Source organism: Homalodisca vitripennis, chromosome 4 (assembly GCF_021130785.1).
Source record: "Homalodisca vitripennis isolate AUS2020 chromosome 4, UT_GWSS_2.1, whole genome shotgun sequence".
In the NCBI taxonomy this organism is placed as follows: Eukaryota; Metazoa; Arthropoda; class Insecta; order Hemiptera; family Cicadellidae; genus Homalodisca; species Homalodisca vitripennis.
This window is the reverse complement of record NC_060210.1, coordinates 77379819-77405272: the sequence shown is the minus strand read 5'-3', so window position 1 is coordinate 77405272 and position 25454 is coordinate 77379819. Positions and strand designations below refer to the sequence as shown.

General features: G+C 31.8%; 1 protein-coding gene across 4 annotated transcripts in view; it reads right to left on the bottom strand.

The window, feature by feature from the left end:
• Nucleotides 1-4481: 4481 nt before the first annotated feature.
• The window catches only part of LOC124359566 (FERM, ARHGEF and pleckstrin domain-containing protein 1-like), a 171631-nt gene continuing 150658 nt past the window's right edge, over nt 4482-25454 (bottom strand). For all 4 annotated transcript variants that reach the window (XM_046812425.1, XM_046812427.1, XM_046812428.1 and 1 more), the window contains 11 exons: nt 21706-21880; nt 18783-18882; nt 17805-17894; nt 17176-17557; nt 15133-15242; nt 13073-13216; nt 9930-10069; nt 9066-9196; nt 7225-7469; nt 6850-7001; nt 4482-6329 (listed from right to left, as the gene is read on the bottom strand). In XM_046812425.1, the coding sequence (XP_046668381.1) occupies nt 6245-6329; nt 6850-7001; nt 7225-7469; nt 9066-9196; nt 9930-10069; nt 13073-13216; nt 15133-15242; nt 17176-17557; nt 17805-17894; nt 18783-18882; nt 21706-21880 (1754 nt within the window). In that variant the 3' untranslated portion in view covers nt 4482-6244. The remainder of the gene's footprint in view (nt 6330-6849; nt 7002-7224; nt 7470-9065; nt 9197-9929; nt 10070-13072; nt 13217-15132; nt 15243-17175; nt 17558-17804; nt 17895-18782; nt 18883-21705; nt 21881-25454) is intronic.

Genomic DNA, 25454 nt, shown 5'->3' with positions numbered 1-25454 from the left:
AATGAAAAACAACTATCTTGAGACACTGCATCAGTATAACATGACAGGAAATGAAGACTACAGGAAACAGGCAGCTGGAATAAAGAAAACATACAATCTAAGGCTCAGATCTCTAAGGAAGGAAGCATCCAAAAACTACATCAATGATGCAGACAATAAGTCAAAGGCTGTATGGGACATAATAAACAATGTAAGAGTTAAGAAAAAGCAAAAGTCTGAATCAGATAGATGGTGAAATGGTCCATGATGCAGAGCAAGTTGCAGCACATCTAAACAAATTCTTCACTAATATTGCTGACGAAACTCTAAAAAATATCCAAAACAAGAAGGCAACCACAAACTGTATACTAAGGTGCACAACTCATACACTACGCATTCTATCTCCTACAAATGAAGCAGAAGTAAAAGATGTTGTAAGAAACTTGAAATCAAAGAACTCCTCCGGAAATGATGAAATATCATCTAAACTTCTTAAACACTGTGTAAATGAACTCTGTGCCCCATTAGTAATAATATTTAATAACTCATTTGAACAAGGTCAATTCCCATCAGGTAAGAAAATATCCAAGGTCTACCCAAAATACAAAAATGGATGCCCTGCCTCAGCTAGCAGCTACCAACCAATCTCCCTTGTTTCAACTTTCTCTAAGCTTTGTGAGAAAATAGTCATTAAAAGATTATTGACATAGTGCAACGAACACGGCCTACTCACAAACACACAGCATGGTTTTATCAAGAGCAAATCAACAACAACAGCAATGATTAAACTCATAGAAACTGTAATCGATGACCTTGAAGAAAGAAAACTCTCAACTTGCCTCTTCCTGGACTTCTCTAAGGCCTTTGACTGCCTAAGTCATAACCTTATCATCAAAAAACTTGAGGCCCTAGGCATATCTGGAACAGCTAAAGAATGGTTCAGAAGCTACTTAACTGGAAGACATCAACTAGTAGAACTACAGCACACGATAAACAATATTACAACAAGTATCCAATCCAGTACATTGCCAATAACCCGAGGTGTTCCACAGGGCTCCGTATTGGGACCAGTGCTCTTCATTTTGTTTACCAATGACATGCCTCAACATCTTCAGGACTACTGTAGGATCATCATGTATGCAGACGACACCACCCTGCTGTTAAGTGACAAAACGATTGACAACCTTGCTGTAAGCTCGTATATATCTCTCAATTCAGCCTACCAGTACTGCCATAACAACGATCTAGTTGTCAACCCCACCAAAACCAGTCAAGTAGGATTTGGATATCGCAATCAAGAGTTACCACAGATTCCAAACGTCACGTTGGAAAACAAAGTTAAATTCCTAGGTATAACGCTTGATAGTATGTTAACCTGGACCACACACATAGATAACCTTTGCAAAAAGCTGAACTCCTCTGTCTATGTACTCAAACAAGTCAAAGCCATAAGCGACCTAACAACAAAAACAGCATACTTTGCACTGTTCGAAACGCATCTAAGGTATGGCCTTGCTGTCTGGGGGCAGCATCCACAACAAATATCCAAAGAATCTTAGTTATACAAAAGAGGGCCGTCAGGATTCTAGATGGACTCCAGAGACTAGACACTTGCAGAGAGGCCTTCAAGTCACTAGGAATTTTAACAATTATCGGTCTTTACATACAGGAAGTTGTGATGCATGCTGATGGACAGAACATGATGAGAGGCTGTGATCTACACACGTACAACACACGTAATGCACAACTCTACAGTCTTCCAGCACACCGGCTAGCTCAATGTGAGAAAAAACCAACATACATGGGTATTAAATTCCTCAATCACTTGCCTAGAGACTTACGGACAAGGAATGGAAATAAGCTGAAGAGAGGACTCCACAGCTGGCTAGTTGAACATCCGTTCTACTCCATAAACGAGTTTGTTCAACATGAATAGACTGTCCAACAAACAACTCTTATTTTGTATAGTTTCTTTATGTACTCAATCAATGATTTTACTGTAAAACTGACACCATTTCTGTTCTTGATGAAAATGTAATAAAGGATATAAAAAAAAGGAGTGGCTCTCTTGTATCAAAATCAGTCAAGTAGTTTCAGAAAAATCTGTAGATAGACTCAGGTAGAAAGATTCGGGTAGAAAGAACTCAGGAGTGCCGATGGCTGAGTGGTCTAAGTCATTGGACTTAGGGTCTGAGTTAGAGATAGCGCAGGTTCAAATCCTGTCTGTGACCGTTGCACTTTTTATCAGTACAGTGAACCTCGTACTGTATCGACTCTCCCCTTTATTCTGTTTGATAAGATCCTCGCACAGGCCAGTGGCCCATGAGGACGGACAGAATAAGGCTTAAAAGGGATCGGCCTCTCCTTTAAAAAAAATTGTTTAATCTGTTTCTTGTTTTTGATATCAATAATTATAGAAGTACCATATTCATTGTCCATAACTTCATCAACTGCTGACTTTATCTTTTTTCTTAAAAATTTAAGTTTGTTATATGAATAGTTGTCATTGTGGTGACAGTTTTCCCCTGGAGGGTTTACTTTTAGCTGGTCTACCTGTCAGCAGAACCTATTGGGTACAGCAAAAATCAATGTGCCACTTAAACCTGGACAATCCGGAATGTCTAAAAGCAGTATATCAGTTACCGCATCTGTCAAAAAATTGAGGTGGAAGGAAATATCTAGTTTACTGTTGTGAAATACTATTGGAATGCGAGGGACTTCCTTAGTGTTGAAATATTTTTGCAATTCTAAACGTGAGATTTGGTAAAAGAATAGAGTTTGCATTCATATGACCATTATGTGACATATATTTTGTGCAGTAGTAACAGTTCTGTGCTGCATAGTGTAGATAGTGCAACTATGAATAGTCTTGTTTTAATCCTTTTGATTATTCAAATAAATAGGCTACTTCATTTTTTATTAACCCTTAAACTGCCAATGGTATATAAGGTTCATTTGGTCTCCCTAAATTGGCATCGCTGCATATGCGGTCCATTTGCACTTTTTTGTTTTCACGACTCGTGAATGTGTAATTATTCACCAATCAAGTATGTTCTCATATGACTGAAAAATTCAAAAGAACCATCTAAATCTTTGATAAACATAGTTACAGCCCTAAGAAATAGTTTATTTTGGAAAAAGAACAATGTATTGTTGGTAGGCTTTAGTAAAAAAGTTCAGCAAACCAGTTTATTGTCTCTACTACAGTTCACTTCAAAAATAAGATAGAAGCAAATGAGGCACAGAAGCCGAAAAACCACTTTTGGTTGCGGAGTACAATGCCTGCATAGGAGGTGTAGATGTGACACACAAGTGCATCTACCATGACACATGTTCAAGACCGACCCGAAGATACTGAAAAAATATTTGTAATAACTTCCTCGACATGGCACTTCATAATTTTTAAATTCTGTATAAGTCCAATACAGACAAGACTCTTTCAAAATGGGATTCTTTGCTGCATACTTAAGGTTACTCTGTGATGCAGTATAACTGTGCTCCAGAAACTAGCTACCCTATTTGTTCCTAGTTGTGTCACAATTTATCCTAACATAACATGTCAGGAGGCAGCCCCAACCCCCAATCTTGTCCATCCTGTCAATCCTGAAGTAACGTAGAGATATTTGTGGATCTAAGTGCAAAAGAGGTAGCTAGAGCTTCATGTCCTGTGTGAAAAACTATGATAGCCACAGGAAGGTTTTAATAAAACACAGTTATGCAACTAAAAAATTTTATTTTTCAATGTTAACATAAGAGACAACACAACAAAAAAATTAAAATTTTTATTTACATAAATAAACATAACATTTGTTATTTATATTAAACTTAATTAGCAAAATCTATAATTACAAATTTGTGCTAAAACAGCGTTAATACTTTCAAGTTTTGACATAATTTATTAAAACAGTTTACCAAATTTTGTATATAAACTGTACAGTATAACACAATAAAAATACTTTTCTTATTTCACTAGAGTATTAAAGCCATTTTCATCAATAAGGCAAGTGGTGATGTCGGGGGTGAGACGCAACACTAACAGTTCCTCTACCAAGCGTGCAAGGTGACTTAACGTAACGGAATGTCATGTGCTTCACATATCAGAATGTTTGTATGTTTATTACTCTTGTCTTTTCTATACTTTGAATCCTGCTAATATTTAACCTTTCAAGTAAAATTAAAGAAATATATCTTAAGCAAGTTTCGATGTTTTAAAGAAAATTATTAGTCAAATCATAATTATTGCAGTCTTCAAGAATTGGATAGCTTATATATATGAAACCTACCTAAGTTTTATGAAAACCTTCATCATACAAAACTTATGAACTGTATCACGTTTTCAGTTATTTGGGAACATATTTTTACCTAGTAGTAATTTTAACTTAGTAATATTACCATGAGGTATCCAATAAAAATGAAAGCTGCATCAACACATCATTATTTTAATTTATATATTTAAAGAATACAATTGTTCTATAACTTAAAAGAAAATTATTTCCAGGTAGTACAATAAAAGTAATTTTACTCAAGAATTTCATTACATACATAAATTAATATTGTTCAAAAAATATTTTATACAAATACTTTTTTAATTTATGAGTACTTATTTTGCCAAATTGTACAGTAATTAGACTGGCCATCAGTTATTTTAACCCTGGAACTGGCACTTAAAACTTCTGTGGTAGCAAGGTAATTTTTAGTTATTTAAAAACAATTGAAATTACTATTTATCAGCTTGGTCACTGCCTTAGTTTCAACAAGACAAATACAATACCGAAATCTTATAACATGTAAAACATTAAAACCTATGGATTGTTTGGGGTGTATGTAAGACAAATTGCCTGATAGCCATTTTTCTAGAAATGAGATACAACAATATGCTTACTGGCTGACCACCACTAGTTTAACTTAAAAATTGTAAACAAACAACAGGTTTATACTTTTTGAGCATTAAAAATAATCAATTACTTCTATAACATTTAGCGTCTATCTTATGACAAGATGAATAAAACTTAACTATAAATAACCACTTTTAGTGTGATGAGAACGTCCTGATTAAATCAGACAGAACGAGCAGATGAAAACAATAAACATCATGAAACAAACATTAACCGTTGTTATAAGTGAAGTGAAAAAAGTTGGTATGGGGAACTGAAAATACAATTCCCTGTCTTTCCAGTATAACTAACCCTGCATTAATTAGACTCATAGCCTCTGATTTCATGTCCTGGGAAATATTTACCCTATCTTTTTAAGGATTTAGTTACATTATAATTTAGTCAGCAACTTTTTGTACCCTTCCCTCATTATAATGGGTGAAAATAGTATTTTGATGCATCATCCATCAGTAGGAAGATTTTTGTTTTTATAATACTTTCTTAAGGCTTAATAATTTGATTAAAATTAATGGTAATAGATTATAAAAAAAAACTAAAAATTATGTTTTGACAATTTAAATTATAACTGCTATACAGTATTTTTAGGTAAGCAAAAAGTTATAGTTTCCATAAGAAAAAAAATACATAATTATCTTAACACATTTTATAGTTGGGTTTTCTTGTTTATGTGAACATTATTTTTTCAGTGTTTCAGTTTTAAAGTATTATTTAAGCACAGTTTCTAGAGCACTGCACAGCAAATGATATTTAAAACTAAGGTGACTAACCTAGGACTAATTTGTTAGACCACTTAAGTATTTCAAATCTAAGTAAATCAATAGTATTTTGATGCCAATACTATTTTTGAGGAAAATTAAGTAAAGAAAGTGTCTGTGTCTATTGTCTTCTATCTCACTTTGGAGATTCATCTTTAGTTAATGAAACTGAAAGTAAGGATGACTATTATTGTTAAATAAGATATTCAGTACTACAATGATTAAATCATTTAACAACACCATAGTCAGCATTTTTGGACAACTACAAAGGTTGTAAAAATATCAGACAGCCAGCACCAGAGTTAAAATAAAATATAACAATAGATTTATGTAATTGAAACATTTTTACAAAACTCTTTTATTTCAATACCTTAAAAAATTTATATAATATTTTTTTACTATAAGTACAACATCAGTACACAAATCTTGTACAAAAACTTTTTGAATAACAATTAGATTGTAACAATGTTGGACAGATTTTTTACCCTATTACGCTATTTGCAAGATCTTACATTTAATAATTGAGTAAAACCTATATATAACGTCATTCAATAATATATACACTATAACCGTATAACAAAGAAAAATTCATTTGGTACGTATGGAAGACATTTTCTAATCGTCCAGGGCACTGTCCTTTCGACTGAAGAGCCTGGTGCGTCCAGCATGTTGAGTGGCAGAACTGATTACCTCCATCCACCTACCACACAAAACAATCATAAGATATGTTCTAATCGTTGAGGGCACTGTGCTAACTTGACTCTAGAACTCTATGGTGGCTGACTATGAACTCTTTAAGACCTCCATTACCCTAGGTTGCTGATTGGTGCAGCCAAACTGAGCAGTTAGTAAGAATGAGGTGCAAAACTGGCTTACTTGTCTTACAGGGAATTCATGACAGAGACAGAAAACGGAGTTGATGTTTAACATGTTAACGGTGTAGCAAAATTCCTCATAAAATTAGGTTGATTTTATCTCATATTAAAATTTGAAATTGTTTTCACATTAATTTATAACTATTACAAACCTTCTATAACAATCTTATTTCATGCCTTCGGTAACAGAAGATATGTAAGAAAATATACATTAAACAAAATACAAAAGCATTAAATAAATAAAATACTTCACGTAAAGTTTAAAAGTCACACAATATTCAATTTAGAGAATGTTTTTTATAAATGTCTACTTTACAATTTTTAAGGAAAACCTGTTATTCTCACCGACTAAATGTGTACTCGCTCTCAGCTCGAAAGAAGTAAACATGATTCTTGAACTGCAACTTAAACACAAAGTCCTTGTGGATTGCATCCTTTTCATTGGGGGTGGAGACAGTGTATCCCAGCAGAGGCAGGCTGGCCAAGGGACAATCATCCTGTACAGAGGGTCATAGTTATGTAATGTGGTTCAGACTTTAATCAAACGTTAAAGAAATATACATACCATTACAACATATATTATTGCTCATAAATTGTTAGACTGTAAACAACAATTTATCAGTTAATGTATATTGTAAAGAATCTGAATGATCAATTTCTATTTACTACACTGTAGCTAAATTTTATTGATGAGGTATAAGAAAAGGTTGTACACAATACCTGGAAGGTTTTGTAGAAGAAGAGACAGAAGTTAGTGAACACCACCCACAGTTTCTGCCATCCGTTGCTGTTCTTGAACTTGCGTAGGAGGTACCCGGAGAGCGTGTTGTGGGCCGCTCGCAACGTGTCCTCCATACTGAGACTGGTATTGCGGTGCCAGCAGACGTGTACTGTAGTGTTACTGCGCTGGGGAGACACCTTGTGTTCCTCCACACCGCACTTATCCATCACATCGTCAGACGAGCCTACATTAACAGGATCATTCATCTTTTGAAAATGCCAATAGTAAATATTATTGCAATGTGGTACATTAGTTTTTTTCCTGTCAGATAAAGTGTGCAAATTGGAGAAGTAAATTATTGAGAGAACATAACAACCAACTACAAATTGTTCAATTAAACGTAAATATTGCTTCATCTGATAATATGCTTGTTAAGAAATTTGATGCCTGCTCAGATCTACTCATCATTATTTTACAGATTTAACTTTTCCATATTCTGGAAGTTTATGAACCAATTTTACTTCAAATGGGTAATAACACATTTTAATGTTAAACTTTAAAATCTGAAAAATGGCTTATGTTGATGTTGTTGCACTGATGTGTTGGGATTGTCAATGATAGTTTGCAGTACATCTGAAGATTACTCTCTTCGTTTGGTGCAGATTGAGGTTTTATGGTTTATAACCCTGCCAGTATCTTAAAACATTTTACTGTTCTAAGTATTGTACACTTTTATATGCATGGTCTCTCCAAAAATGTGCCATTGAATAAAAGTACAACTTTTTATACAATTTTAAACAGTTACTATACCCCTTCATCATAAGCATAGTCTCTGGTGCTTATGATAAGACACCTTATCTTAAGGTGTCTCATTCTTACTAATTACACAGCTTCGCTTTTGATGTAATGTAAGTTAAAAACTAACGACACTCAGAATGATAAGAAAGATCAATGATGGGGATTCAAGGTCAATTATGAATCAATAATTATGTTTGGAGTTGCTGTAGGAATGTCAACAAAAACTATCAGTAAATAACTGAAAAAAAGCTTTCAACTTATTAAGACCTATACGATATCCCAGTAATCCGGTTGTTATAACCATAGTTGTAAAATTTTGTTGTATGGTTTTATTCTTGTTACAACAGCATCAGCTGTTTTCTTTTGCTAGCATTATTAAAAAGAAACTTAAAATCATTGCCATATTAGTCTAGGTAAACCTTTTAATGTCTTGTTTATAGCATTCTTTTCTACAAATTAAGACCTTTAATTTGATGTACAACTATGCTGTCATTTAAGATCTTTTCTTACCTCTAGAGGGACCTCCCTGTAATGTGATAAAAAACTGGCTGATGCTTAAAAAATCATTTGTATGAAAAGCATTAATATTAATGTTTTATCTATAATGGTTAGAAAAATATTATAATCTGTTCCGGTAATATTTACAGGGTACCCACTCAATCTTAATTGTCTAATTTATGGCTCTTTCATGGTTTTTACAGTAAAAAAGATAGATGGTGCACAAGCAAGGGGTAGTATGCGTCCAATGGTATAGTTTACTAAACAATGGGCATAAAATGGGATCAAATTTGCCATTTGTATAATACTAGAGCTCCTACTATTAATGGATACGTATGAGCGGTTCACATGAGCAAGAATTGCACAAGCCTAATCGCAGCATCGGTCTTGGTGCTATTTAGAGGAGTTTCACACTGACCTCAAAACTTTGTTTGTAATAATCTGTATACCAAACTTATAATTAGTTGCTTTTCTTAATTTTTATTATGCTTTACTGAGCTGTTGCTATGAATAAACAAAAACAAAGCTCTCTAAGTGTACTTACTGCAAGACTTAAGACTGAGATAGGAGATCTTCTCATCAACTGGCAGATTTTTACTGTAATCAATGGCTTCTGTCAAGTCTTCAAGCCATTTGTCTTTCTCTTCCTCCGAACTTGCTGCTAGCGTCAATACCCTAAATAGTAATATCAAAGTGTTACAATTGTTAAACAAACAAATACATTTTTTTTTTAATATCTATGTTTTGTTTTGGTTTTACTTGGTGAAGTGCTAAAGATGGGTTTAGAACCGAAAATATAAATGACAACTAATTTATTGTTTTAATTTAAACCAAACTGCAGTTAGTTTATATATTTCAAAAACAGCTTGAGAAATATTTTAAAGTTTGTTAAAATAACAAATTAACATTAATTATAACCTAAAAAACTATTTTTAAGCCATTAGCAACTATCCACCTTCTGAAGATCAGCCAATGAGGAATCTGTGATAATTATTTAATGTAACATAGGATAAACTAAATAACATTTAAAGTTCTTCATAAGAGAAAATTATATAAGAAAATGAAATTTGAATAACCAAGAAGAAACTTGTAGTAATTTAAGCCTTTTGATCATTACAAACTATATAATTTTATACTTTATGTTTAACCAAAAAACACAAAAAGTGAATGTATTATAAATAGAGCAAAGAAGTATGACATGTTTTTGAGATTAAGATCTGTTCTGTTTCAATAAACCCCAATTATACCCCAATTAATTAGATAATACATTATACACTACCAAAGAACTTTAACCTTTATTTAAGTTAGCACATTTTTAGTTTGGCACACAAATTATACGTTGTACATTTTAAAATTAAACAAGAAAATCCATATTTTAACTGTTAACATGAATGGAGTTGAAGTAAACCTGTTGCCGCCGTATATGATGAAGGAGTTGGCTGTGGGCGTATCGCAGCGTTCTTCTATAGCCAGGGTGTGCAACGGCAGCTGGCCATGGACACTGAACAAGTGTCCCACTCGGTTTGTATACAACAGCACATCTGAGAACTGAACACCAAACTGTTAATAGTCCAGGAGAAACAGCAGTTAAAAATGGTCAAATAAATAAATGTTTTCTTACAGCAAACTAATGGCACAATTTAGTCAAATACATCATAAATAAATAAAAAAAACCATTCCGAACCAAAATCGTCCATCAGGGGGTATAGGAGGGGTGGTTTTTAGGGGTGAAAATGGTTTTTTGCAATTTGTGAGTAAACAATACATCCTATTGAAAACAGTCAAATGTAAAAGTTGTTGGAAATTAAAAAAAATCTACAACTTATGTAGTAATCATTTTTGCCCTAACCTCAAAAATTTCCCAAAAAAATTCAAAAAACCAATTTTTTTGTTTTTAATTTTTTTCGTTTACAAAAATGGTTTGATTGAGCTGAAAGTTTGATCAAATATACTTTGTGCTATTCTAAAAATACTGTATTTTTTTCATTAAGAAATATTTAGCCGTTATAATAAAATTTCACTTTAAAAAAATATTCTCTGACGGTTCATTATTTTCGTTTTTTTTGTCTATTTTGAAGAAATGAAATAAAAAATATGTAGTAGTTTAATTGAAAAAAAAACTGCAGAAAAATTGAAATTAAACAAAATATTGATATTTTTCATTATACATTGTATTATTTACGTGGAAAAATTGTTATTATTTATTTAAATTATAATTTTTTTTAATGTTGAAGAATTTTCGAATATTTTGAAAAGTTTAGAAACATTGTTGAATGTGAAAGTTGGATTACAGGTATATATAGTACAGGTATATAATAGTGTCCTTGAAGCAAAAGGGCGGGGTCAATCCTATTCTTCTATTATACGGGTTTCAGTATGTTTCTAAGCATTCAATAAGCAGCTGCTTTGTCGTCAGTCAAGTTATATTGGAGTAGTGTCGTGAAATAAGCCTCGTGATTAGCAATTTACAAGATTTTTGTCCATATAAAATACAAATCGTAAGTAAAACTTTAAAGTTTTGCGAAACAAAATTTTATACAAATTATTCAAAAAAATTATTAAAAATAATACAGATCATAAAACTTTGTCTCTGTACATACAATTTTACGCATGCTATTTATCTAGTAATTTTTACGTATTTTCAGTATACTAATTTTATCGTGCTTTCTGCATTTTATAGATTCATGTAAATGGTGGAAAAGGTACCTTCTTGTATCATTTGTAAAAGCCGCGATGGAGATTTGGTGAAAATAAAAAGTCGAGGGATAGATACTCTTATTTCGTCAAGTAAACAAAGCAATGATCAGCGGTACAAAACATTTCAGAAATTGACTGAAGCACACATTCATGATGGTTGTCGATCGGCATACAATAGACCTCGATCAATTGTTACAGCTTCCAAAGAACAAACAAGAAAAAAAATCTATTGGGAAGAAGAATATGAAAGAAGTATGTGATTTTGATTTTGAGCATCATTGTGTTTTTTGTGAAGAACCTTTTAACCAAAATAGAGCATTTCGCGGCATGCAGAAGGTTGAGACTAAAGAAAAATTTTATCAACTTTAAAGGGAAGAGATGTTTCAGAATCATTTAATAAAAGTCTGTTAGTTAGACTGAATTTTCTCAAAGAATCAGATGAAGTTCAAGCTTATTATCATAATAGGTGCATGTCATCTTTTTATGATGGGACAAGCTCAACATCTTGTAGACATACATCGAGTGTAGATTCTAAAGATTTCATAAGTTACTGCGTGTATTACTTTAAAAAAATCATCCGAGTGCCAATTTTCCCTTAACGAAATTAAAGAAGATTTTGATGGTGATATCCCAACATTAAATACATTAAAAAATAATTGAGTGATAGTTTTGATAATGATCTTGTGTTTCCTTCAATGAAAGGAGATACAATCATTACATTTAAAAAAAGCAGGGAAAAATTGAGTAGAATATGGTATGAATCACAATCAGATGACGTACAATATGAAAAAAAGATATTTATATTTTTAAGTTCACTGAAAAAAATACATAAATATTTAAAAAAAAAACTTTTGGAAAGAAATAATGGTTTCTTGATTCAATTTCAATAAGAATTGTAAAAAATATTGTAAAGAAATAAAAAATATATGATGAAAAATACAAATTAATAAAAAATTTACTAAGACTCGAATTCTGTTTTTTTATTTATTTAAAAATTTCCACGTAATTGTTAAATATGCATGATTCATTATTATTTTGCTTAATGCTTACAAATAGCACTGGTATAAAAAAAATTATAATTTAAATAAATAATAACAATTTTTCCACGTAAATAATACAATGTATAATGAAAAATGTCAACATTTTGTTTATTTTCAATTTTACTACAGTTTTTTTCAATTAAACTACATATTTTTTATTTCATTTCTTCAAAATAGACAAAAAACGAAAATAATGAGCCGTCAGAGAACCTTTTTTGATAAAAAAAATGTTTCGAAATGGTAATTGAAAATTATCAAAATATTTTTTTAAAGTGAAATTTTATTATAACGGCTGAATATTTCTTAATGAAAAAATACAGTATTTTTAGAATAGCACAATGTATATTTGATCAAACTTTCAGCTCAATCAAACCATTTTTTTAAAAGAAAAAAATTAAAAACCAAAAAAACTGTTTATTGAATTTTTTTGGGGAAATTTTTGAGGTTAGGGCAAAAATGATTACTACATAATTTGTAGATTATTTTATTTCCAACAACTTTTACATTTGACTGTTTTCAATAGAATGCACTGTTTACTCACAAATTGCAAAAAACCATTTTCACCCCTAAAAACCACCCCTCCTATACCCCCTAATAGACGATTTTGGTTCGGAATGGTTTTTTTTTTTATTTATTTATGATGTATTTGACTAAATTGTGCCATTAGTTTGCTGTAAGAAAACATTTATTTTTTCAATCAGGTAATACGACTGGACTATAACTATACCATGTGATTTATTTTGTTGGTGATGATGGATTGCTTTATTTATTTTATTGATATGATTTATCCAATGGTTATAATGCATGATCGTACCAAAAAGAACATGCGCTGCAGATATCCCTTGCGAGTTGAGAACTTGTTGAGACAGCCCTGCCGCAGGAACTGGCGCTGTGGAGCAGCCAGGTGGTCAAAGCCCACAGTGTCACGCTGCAGTTCACATAAAGCCACAAAGTTCTCCTGTTACAGATCACTCACAATTACAAAGTGTTTCTACTGCAAAATAATATAACTAATACATTATTAGATATTTTATGGTAACAATTATTTTTTTAATGAACTAAAATACATTTTAATCCATAATGAAGTATACTTCTTATACATCAACTTGATTGACATATCACTTAAAACATTGAGAGATATCCTAACATTAGCTATCTTTTTCTTCTTTGTTGGTTTTATACTGTGACGAATACGACTGTTTTGACAGTCGGCCATTTTGGCAGATAGTTTTGTTTACTCGGATAGCAAATTTAAACAATTTTATACTGTTTATTGTGCAATTTATGGTGTAATATGATAATTTAGTTTGTGATTGTACTTATGACTACTCCTATAGTAATAATGCCTGTGAATAATTTGTAGTAGAAAAAATTATATTGTTATGAAATTTATGTTATAATTTTTGTAACACTAGATTTAAACTGAATTTTAACTTATACTAGCCTATTAACTAAGATTTATTAGCATATAAGTTTGGCCAATTGGAAAATGTTAGTAACTTTTGGCAGTCCTTAGAGAAGTATTATATACAACATGATATATTTGATTTATATTTATATAAGTCTCTAAAACAAATAAAATTCTGTATTTTCAATTTTTTGCACATTATCAAATTTGTAAATGTAACTTTCATATTATTTAAAATAATATGAAACTTACGATTACAAATAAATAATGCAACAAATAATGTATATTTTAGAACTTAAATAAAATTTGCAAGGTAAGCGCTGCCTCAGATTTTGAATACAATAAGTGCAATTTCAAAGCATAGTCTTCCCTTTCTTGCATTTTTTGTATAAATTTCTAAACAAAAAATTTAAAATGTATATACTTTCTTATAAATATCTTATTTTGAGATAGTCAAATTCTCATTTGTTTCTGAAAATAATGATATACTGTATGATGCATATATATCTAAACATTAAAAAAGGCTTGTCAATAAGGATTAAAATTACTGCTACAAGGTGGGTTAAGTTGATAGTTGCCAATAAGCTGGTATTAAGTTGGTTAGTGGATTGAGAATAAATAATCCGAGAAATCCATAAGTGTTTTAGTAATCAGCTGTTTAAACCGAACAAAAATACTCTTATAAGATTAAAATTCACACTTTGAAAGTCTGTAGGGCAGAGCAAGGCCAGACTACAATAGAGACTGGAGTCCTGACATTGTGAAATCACATTCAGTGGGAATAAGCGAGCACTCAACCACATAATTGTTCATATTTTATAGTTTTTATTTTGCAATTAAAGATCATTAAATGCCAAACTTGCTGGAGTGTTTAGAAGTATAAAGTTTGTTTATTAAAATAGGTTATATTTTCTTTTAAAATTAGGTTTTTATTGTGACATACATACTTTGTAAACCTTTATACAACAAAAGAGTTTGTAGCAGACAACTAGTAACAGATGATTCATGCACTGTGATGAATGTGTGAGGAGTATACAGCCTAGAGTGATCTATCGACTGGAGGTGGGGGTCAGTACTCTGGCCTTGGGCAGAGCCCTACACATATGGTATTTCAAATCTACATAAGATGCAGATTTGAGAGTGTAAGAGTGTAAGAGCTTTAGAATAAAAGTGAATATGTTTTAGATACATTAAATCACCATACAAAAATCAAGAAATTCTTTTGATAGTACAGATGGTTAACTTTTTGTATTCAATATAGAGTTTCATGTGGGAAAATATTGGACTATGCCTCCCATTTTATCACTATGCCAATATTCATGACATATCTTGCAACAAAACAGGTTCTTGGCTCCTTTGCAACTAACATAGCTTATTGTTACAAAATATCAAAAGATTTGAAAAAAAGCCAAACCCCAAAATATGTTGAAGAATGGTGACTGAACAAGTGAACAGAGAATACTCACTGAGTGCCTCAGCTGGTCAGAGAGATGAGGTTGTAGTTCCCCTAACCTCTCCCTCGCACTGAGACAGTCCTCATAGTCCACATGATCTTTGGAGTAGTGTCTCAGCAATCCTGAATAAACAAATAGAATGTTACAGAACTAAGGAAACAACCAGAGACTGAGCTAGTCAGAGAGATGAGGTTGTAGTTCCCCTAACCTCTCCCTTCCACAGAGACAGTCCTCATAGTCCACATGATCTTTGGAGTAGTGTCTCAGCAATCCTGAATAAACAAATACAATCTTACAGAACTAAGGAAACAACCAGAGACTGAGCTAGTCAGAGAGATGAGGTTGTAGTTCCCCTAACCTCTCCCTCCCACTGAGACAGTCCTCATAGTCCACATGATCTTTGGAGTAGTGTCTCAGCAATCCTGAATAAACAAATAGAATGTTACAGAACTAAGGAAACAACCAGAGACTGAGCTAGTCAAAGAGATGAGGTTGTAGTTCCCCTAACCTCTCCCTCGCACTGAGACAGTCCTCATAGTCAAAGAGATTAGAGGTTGTAATTCCCCCAATCTTTTCCATTCACCCTCCAAACCCCTCTCCATTCACCCTGTTTCAAATACTACATTTGTATTCTGTTCATAAGTTAAATTATACATTTATAAGCTATTGAATTTGTTCAAAATATAAAATTTCTGTTAAAATTTAGTACTGTTAGGCATGCATGCTTTTTGAGCATTTTGTTAGCCCTATGAAATTCCTTTTTTAATAGTTATGTTACCTTCAAAATTTATATTATTTAAAGTTCACATAACTTTAATTAATGGATTCCATAGATGTATTATTTCAGTGACAAACAAATTGTAAATATATTTTGCAATTTAACATAGAATTAGTGTTCACAATTACATGTACCATGATTTGTTTTTCGACAACCAAGATATGAATAATTCTACAAAATTATATTTTTATTGGAAAACATCAAAAGTTAAGGGGAATTTAGAATTTAGAACCATCTGTAAAACAATCACAACTAGCCAAATATTATATATATGAAAATATAGTATGTCAGATTACATCTAATTTTGAATACTAATATATATGTGGTAATAGTCTTGTTATCAAAGGTTTACAGAATTGACAACTAACATTTTCTTTCACAATTTACTTTCTTTTCATGCAAGTCTAAATTATGCAAAATCCATTTGTACCAATCAACTGTAACTTAAACTGAAAATGTATTTATTAGAGGAAAACTCAATCTAAAGCACATATTGACCATGTGCTCAGAATCGGGCATTTTTGCATTTTATATTCAAGGTTGCACATTGTAATTAATAGATATTTTAATTATGACAAGTTGTAATAACATTTTAAATCAGTTCACAAATAATTAACAACTATAAAATGCAATGAATTGTTAAAACAAGTTATCTTGGAAAAACAATTTTGATCAGTCATTTTGGGTCACCAAATATCACCACCTTTTGATTATTTCAGACAATAGTGTTAATTAAAAAAATGTTCATGTATTTAAAATGGAAGATAAATTAAGTTTGTATCTTGCCTATTAATCCAATATAAGGAATAATAACAATTTTAAAGCTTAAAATGGTTGCATACCATTACACACGCACAGAAAAAGCAATAGTGTTTGAAAAATAAAATATTTTGCCTAGCTATTATTTTTTCAAAATTTTGTAAAAAGTAAGAATATCTAGGAATAAATTTTTGCACTGAATGAAGCAATGCACCAATATATTTTACAAATTACAAATAATGCAATGAATCGTCCCCAACATCAGGTTAAACTTCAATAGTAAGGTGGAGAGCTTCCTTAACAGCAATAATGTTTTGTTATAATTGTTTTTATTGATTTTCATTTATTTAGCGTGATTTTGATAAATATTAAGTTTTTCTAAAAATAAAATACACTAATCACCAACATGAATCATTTGTCCAGACAATTTTAAAAATACTGACACTTTTGATGACAGAAATTAAGCAATAATACTGAATCAGCTTAAAATGATCAGATAAACAATGAAGATAACTCACTGTCAAGTAAATGCGTATAATGGAAAAGGCGATGCAGAGGCTTGAGGACGAAAGCTGTGAGAGGTAGATAGCATATCTTCTGTGTCTCGAAGTCCCGGTAGACCTGCTCGAACTTGGGGTTAGTTCTGTACTCCGTATCCAGCTGCTCCAGTACCTCTAGGTGCCTGTCCACGTAGTTCTCATACAACGGCAAGTAGTCGCAGGCTCGGAGCAGAATGTCTGCTATCCTCTGCTGCTGAGTGTTCTTGGTCTCCCAGGCCGCTAGTCGGAGCTCCACATCTCTCAACACCAAGCAATGAGCATCGTGCAGTGGATCTATCAAGTTCAATAGAGCATCTACACTGGGCGGACACTCCTCCTTGCATACCTCGTCTCGGAACCACTGTCAGGTTACAAGAAAATTAATACAGACATCTCTTTATACTTCATAATGGCTAAGGAAAGAATATCTTTCATTGAAGTTAATTAGTAAGATAAATTACTAATTCATTATATAAACTTGAACATGCTTAGCATACATAAATAAATATATAAATGATACAACTAATGAATGAATATCATTTAGTGCAGTAAAGAGCGTTTTCTAAAATTTATAATGATTTCTATAATACAGCAAATTTATACTTTACCAGATTAATGACTTCCAAGTCCTTGCGATACGTTCTTTCAGTCATGAGAATTTCTTTGGCTATGAAATATGCTCGGTCAGAAGTGTTGCGCTGTAAAATAAAATAATGTTGGAGTAAAGAATATAAATATATGGTAAGTGCTTAAATGTTTATGGAAACTGTGTTAAAAAGTAGTCATATTTTTAGAATGTATATAATAAAATGTTTTTACCAACTTTTATTGGAATGGAAGTTACTTTCTAAAGAGTCCTTGTATAACTTGGATTTTAATTTGCAGCAGAATGGCTGATCATTGTAAGAGATAGACAGTCTTGTCTCTGTGATACTGTTTCAGCCAAGGAGACAGAAGATAGAATATCAATCTCAATAGTAACCTTTTTATGTTTGAGAGTGTAATGACCGACCTATATTATTACATTACAACTCTATAAAAAATTATCCTATTTCTTTCTGTTCTACCTGGCTTGGAGGCATTTAGCACATGTATTGTTTGTAATTAGTAAATTCTGCAAACACTGTTGACTTATTTTCATATAATTAATTACTATCACACATTAACAACCTTAAGCTACATCACAATCATCCAGATATTTTTATTTGTCAATATAGATCTTGTAAATTTACCCACATATACTATGACTTATTTTCAATTCTTTACACCAATGATATACTCAAGTGATACTACCCTACTGTGGTCAGTCTCAGAATTTTATTGTGGTTGACAACTTTATTAGCAAACACCTTGATGATATTCAACGAATTCCTTTCTTTCCATTAACCAAACTATTATCAGTACTGTTAACTTCTATCTGTATTGTCTCACTCCACTGTTCTGCATGTTATCATCCTCAAAGAGTCCCACAACCATGTGAACAATGAGCTAAAAGTTAAATAGGACCACCAAACAATTTTAAAACATTGCACATAGGTCTTACTTAAATATTTATGTACATTATACAGTGTTTTGTTTAGACTTACTTTTTTCTTGACTTCACCATCAACTAAGTCTCCACTGCCCTTGTTAAGCTCATCCTTAATGCTCTTGAGAGGACTCAGATCAGGAGTAAGTGACACTTCACTGTAACAATACATAAAACCACACATAAGCAACCTCAACCTGCAACAGCTGACTTATTGTCCACATAACAGTCAGGCAAATATTATATTACATTATGACACTGTGCTTACCATCTCTAATAAAGTCAATGAAATGCTCGCAATAAACACGACTGCATGCTTCAACCAAACTAAACAATACTGCACAAATAATGACCTAGTATTAAATGAAAATAAAACCGTACAAATAGTTTTCAGCACAAGAAACAAAATTACAAACCTAGCACCTCTCCTGGACCTGGAAGTAAGCAATGTGACCAAATATCTAGGCATCACAATTGACTCGAAATTGTCATGGAAGCCCCCCACATAGACCAACTAAGTAAGAAACTCTCCTCAAGTATCTATGTAATTCGCAGAATTAAACAAGTATGTAGCATGGAGGTAGCCAAAGTTGCCTACTTTGCTCTTTTCGAAACGCACCTAAGATACGGAATAGTATCATGGGGAGGAACAACAGCGTCCAACATGGGAAAGATTCTTACTCTACAAAAAAGAGCAATTAGATGCCTAGCAGGACTACATCACCAGGAAAGTTGCCGGGAATCTTTTAAACAACTAAAAATTCTCACAACAATCTCACTCTACATCCGGGAAACCATTCTGCATGCAGTCACTTCACAGCAGTTAAGACATCAGGAACTACATCCATATAACACAAGAAATGCCACAAACTTCACCCTGCCCTTACACCGCTTAAGCCTCTCTGAGAAGAAACCCTCATACCAAGGAGCGCTGTTTTTCAACCACCTGCCCGATCATCTAAGAAACCAGCCACCTCAGTGTTTCGCGAACCAACTAACAAAATGGCTGCAAGAAAGGCCCTACTATTCAGACTCCGAATTCTTGAGCACCTGAATCAGTGCAGCGGAAGACAAAAGCTCCCTCTGGACATCAAACTTTGTATCAACTTTGCATTATATAACTATGACACAAAAACTATTTCCATTGTATAAATTTTACTAACCACAACTTTTGTTTTATGACGCATGTACTATTCTCTATGAATATGTAAATAAAGAAATTGTCTATTGTCTATTGTCTATTATAGATATTTGAGCATGTCCATTACAAGATCAAAAACTTCTCAAAAGTAACATCCATTTGAAATTTTAACCACTTAACTACCACACCCGTCTTAACATGTGCCAAATGGCTGCTTCGCTACACAATGTTTGGCAGCCGTAAGATGATACACATTGGTCTCTAGTGGAGTTTATTTGAACTACTACAAATCCACAGAAGTGCTGTTTAACCCTTTAAGGAGTGCGTGTAAACTCTACATAATGAGTAAGAACGTCATATGATGTATACTCCTATAATGGCCCAAAAGAGTACGGACATCGTATGACGTTTAGCCTCTGTATTTTTGTATTATCGTAAATGCAATGCTATAACTGATTGCCTTTAAGCATATTTGTCTGTAAAATGGTTCTAACTATCAGCAACAAACTTAACTTCCATGTTTGTGCTCGTATTCACTTGTAATCTGATTTCACCACCAGATCACAGTAGTTACCTGGTAGAAACCACTGACTCAAGGTCATGTTACGCGTGCATCATTTTGCTGTCAGAATATGCCGCCACATATACTAACCATTCTTTATATACTACTGTGGCCATATTTATCCTGTGAGAGTGACTTATATTTGTTGAGCAACCATCTAGTTTGTTACTGTTGTCCAAATGGCAGACAATATTGATTGAGTCTGCCGTAGTGAGGAAATAAGATATTTGATTTTCAAAAAGTACTGAAATATTGACTTGTGGAACATGTAGTCCTTTTTTTTTAAGATTTCAAATGTAAATAAACATTTTTTAAGAGATTTTACAATTTGGTAAATTTTGAATTCCATCCTGTACTCATTTTAGCCTATCAAAAGAAGACGTCATATGACGTCCATACTCCTTAAAGGGTTAATTGCTATGATGGTCAACTAAAGAACTATCACCAATGTACATGGCGAAGTTTTACCTGGATGTTATAAACAAAACATTGTTGTTTTCTAGTTATTTCAATTGCATTTTTGAAGTTGTTACTGTAATTTTTCCATTTTGAGTATGGTTCAGTCGGTATGGTAGGAATTATTTTTAATAATGATAGGGACATTTATAATTTTTAGATTATCCAAGATGCGTTATTGTGAGTTAAGCATTCAACAGTTTGTAACTTTTCTGATAATGATGGCGATCAGGATGTAGACTCAATAATTTAACCATGATCTGACGTGACAAATCAGGAAATTCTACTGACAGTTTGGTAGATAAATATGGTGGACAAGAAACAGTCAACAAGTATATTGACAGTGGAGCAGCTCTGTACGTGGCTCTATTATGATATGTTATAACTACTCATTTTAAAATCCTTAAACAAGACATTTAGTTCATAACAAATACAATTTGGATTCCTCAGAACTATAAACTACATGTTCTTTTATGAAATTAATAACGTGTATTTTTTTAATTAACTTTTTTTAAGAAGATTGACTTTTCTTTTCTCAATAATTAAGAGACTGTTTAGCCCTGTTTATAATTTTAACCCTGTATTATATGTCACGTTTAGTCAGTTTATCAGTAGTAAAAGCAATCACAAACTACATTTAAACTGAGTATGTTTAAAAGGAGAAGGAAGAGGTGACATGAAAACATCTTTATTTTGTTTTTATCTGTCAAATAAATAAAAAATGAGTTTAAAATATAAAAATCACCACTAAAACCAATATGCAATCAATTCAGCTATCTATTCTTTTGGTTGCCTATTGACTCCTAGACTATAAAGACGTACCTGTAGTGGTTAACAGTGCCATTAGCTTTGTGGTTTGGAGTAGACGAGACCAGTGCCACTACCATATTGTTGTTGTCGTGGAGGTTGTTGTGATGTGTTGTGACGTTCACAGGAGAATTGCCATTGACCACAGCCTTTTCTTCTGGCTGCTCATCTCCATTTGCCAAAACTTCAACTGTAAACACCCAAAACAGATCAACAATACGCTTATTGAAATATTTTAAAGTATTTGTTATAGATACTCTTCACAAAATTTTACAACGTATTCTATTTTGATCTTTTAATTTTTTGCATAGTGTTATTCCTATTTAGTAGAAAATAATAGTTTTTACTTTTTTAACTTGTTAAAAATCCACAATCATTTCAATACACAGCGTAATTTAACTTTCCTGCAATAGTGTAGATATACTTGATTTGATTAATATGACAGTTATTTGTAATAACAAAAAAATTTTAAATATAGTCAAAACATATTTTTATAGTATTCTACATACTTTACATTTTAGTTCAAACATTTTCAAATACGTAACAAGTGTTTGTTACAGTTTGGTATTGTTGGCCACTAATAAACTCTTTTAATATCAAAGTAAAAATGACTGGATGTAAGGGCTGAACTATAAGATGTTTTCAACCAAAAGACATAATTAGACTTTGAATTTGTGCAGAATAAAGTGGCCTTGGATTGTTATGGAGATACATCACTCATACAAACAATACCAATCAAATGAAGGCTATTTCCAGACATCAGATTCAAATTCACCAAGTTGCACAAAAAGAAATGATAAAAAAAACTCAGATACTGCATATATAAGCTATATGCAGTTATATAGATAACCAATGATATGATACACTTAATGAATGAACAATAATATATCATTCTAGGAGCTAAAACAAACATGCCACATATAAATGTTCATCTCATCACAATTCCATGTTTTAAATTCAAATAAACAGTCATTGATAATACTACTAGATTGAAAGGCCACAGAGCTTTGATAATAGTATAAAAGTTATTCAAACCCTATTAGTTATATTACAGAGATGTAATATTCCTTTCAGATATCACTATCATAACTTTGTGTTAAAATAAATACACTTAATCATTAAAAATGCTTAACAATTTTTAAAAATATAACATTAATATATACTTTGCATTTTGGGTAGTTCCAGTGGTTTGCGTGTTGGGCTGATAATGAAAGTGACACAAGTTCAGTTGTACAGTTCGAACAGTGGTAAGGTACTTCCTCTCATTAAATAAATAGACCGATTATTGGCTAATATCATAGGGACAAATAATCAGAATAAAAAACTTCTTTTAATAAAATTTGCTAAGCTGTGACATGTAATAAAACTGTCATGTTTTTATGGCAATAAAAGCAAGAATTATTGCATTAGGACAGACTAAATAACAGAGGTATTTACACATAATAATAAAAGACTTCAAGCTAAAATTTTAAATTAGGTAAGTTATATAGTATTATAATTCATATTTTAACTACAAATTAAACAGCATACAAAAACGAGAGTAAAAATTATAAGTATTTTAAAAATAAAAGTTATAAGACAACAACATGCAACAACATAACATAGGGCAGTTTCTATAACTTCCAAGTGTCCTTATCCAGGAAAAGAATGTTGTAAGAGTATGTGAAACATTCACTAGTGGTCTTGTGTAGACTTATGTTTGTCTACAGTTCAATTGTAAGTTGTTTTAATTATCTATACCTTCTAAATCTTATTTTCTATGCAACTTTTAAGAAGATGTAAAGGCACAAGAAAATATAAAAATAAGGAGCAACATAAAACTCAAATATTATTTTTGTTCACTTCTTTCATAAGGTTTCAGTCAAGATGATACACCATAATTTGCTAAAATATTAAATTTTTACAAAAATTAATTATTAGATTATTCTGAGAAGGGCATGACAGACATAACCTAAAAAATAATGCATGCTTACATTATAAACAAAATATAACTTAAATTATCGCATTGATTTAAAAATGTATTAAAATAATATACATAATTAAATAAAATATACATAGTTACAGTATTAAACAGTTGTACGCTAGAAACTCGTGCATCCAAGGTCCATCTGATTAATACACAATCTGATGAAAATTGTTAAATGCCATATGAAAGTGTATTAAAATTAATAATTCAACTGTTTCAAATATGAAATCAATTTCAAAAACAGATCCAAAATGAGTAGGATAATTACAAATACAGAATATCCCTTTCAATATTCCTTTTAGTGGGTTTTATTAAAACCAAAATAGGGGTAAATAGCGTTCAGAATTATTCGAAAACAAAATCCAAAAGTAAATGCTCTCTAGTCCGATGATAAATTAAAAGTAAAAGGACATTCACGCCTCCATGTTATATTATAATCATAGTATCTGTACAGTTATCTACACTTATTGGATGAGCACAGGTCATGCCAGCGTAGTAACACAGCTCATTTATACAGGCTAGTCCTGTTTCAAAACAGTGCTTAGTTTTTAAACTACAGTGCAATTTAGTTCATCACATATCATCGCATGACAAGAATACTGATTACACACTGCACATCAAAATTTTGAAGACTAAATCTAACTCATACAAATTCCAAAAAAAGGATTGAATGTGTTTAAAAATATTACAAGAGTAAAATGTAACATAACAGCAACAGATAAAAACAAATAGAATGATTTACACTTCATCTGTGACAAAATTGTGGAGCTGGTTCACTGTTCAACAGATACAAAAGAACAAGCAATTAATCCAAATACTCAAGAATTTAACGCTTTTAACCATTTCTTAAGGGACAACTTTTATATAAAACAAAACTGAACAAAATATTTTTTAAATAACAGTTTGCTAACAGAAAAAACAACAAAATACAATGCTGCTTTAACATTGATTTGAGCATGGCATAAATTATTTAAAAAATATAACAAAACTAACTGTGTTAAAATGGGACAGTTTTTATACAATACCAGTCACTCTGATGTAACAAATTTTAATAAATATCTTGACCTAAACCTAATAACTGTTGATCATACATTTATTTATATTCATAAACAGACTCAGAAAAACATACAATGATACTGAAATATAATATTAATGATAATATGTTTTTTATCATTTCAATTCAGTGTACATTCATGTAACACATAAGTGGGCAACAATTAATATAGTGAGTCATTGCTTAGTGTAATTTTATTACAGCCTGTGTTCATAGTTGTAAACTTAGGCAATTTTATCTGTTTTATCTGTTGAATCAAGCTCAGTGATCAAAGAACTTGAGGGATTAAAACTTAATATAGAATCAGAACCATGCGGGTATAGGTCTGATTTACGGCCGAACTTCAGCTCTCATGCTTGCTGAGACCTCCTCTGGACATCTACAATAATGTCCATGTTGATGGGGAAGTGAGCACACAAATATTTCAGCAATCATAAGAAAACAATCATACTCTGAAAATACCTCTTCACTTCCTAGTACCTACATCACTATGACATAAGTACTAAACAAAGTTTTTCTAACACTTTCGATTCAGCCTACTTTATATTGTAATATTTTGTTTTATTTTTACGTCAACTTACTGATTGTATTGTCAAATATTCTATAGTATCTCCCTTCATTCACGGGTTCTATTGTCATTTTGGAAAAGTACAAGGTGGACCATGAATTAATAATAGACAGAAAATTAAAATAGTTTATTAGATTTTTTAGAAAATGGACATAAATATTTTTAAATTGCCCTGA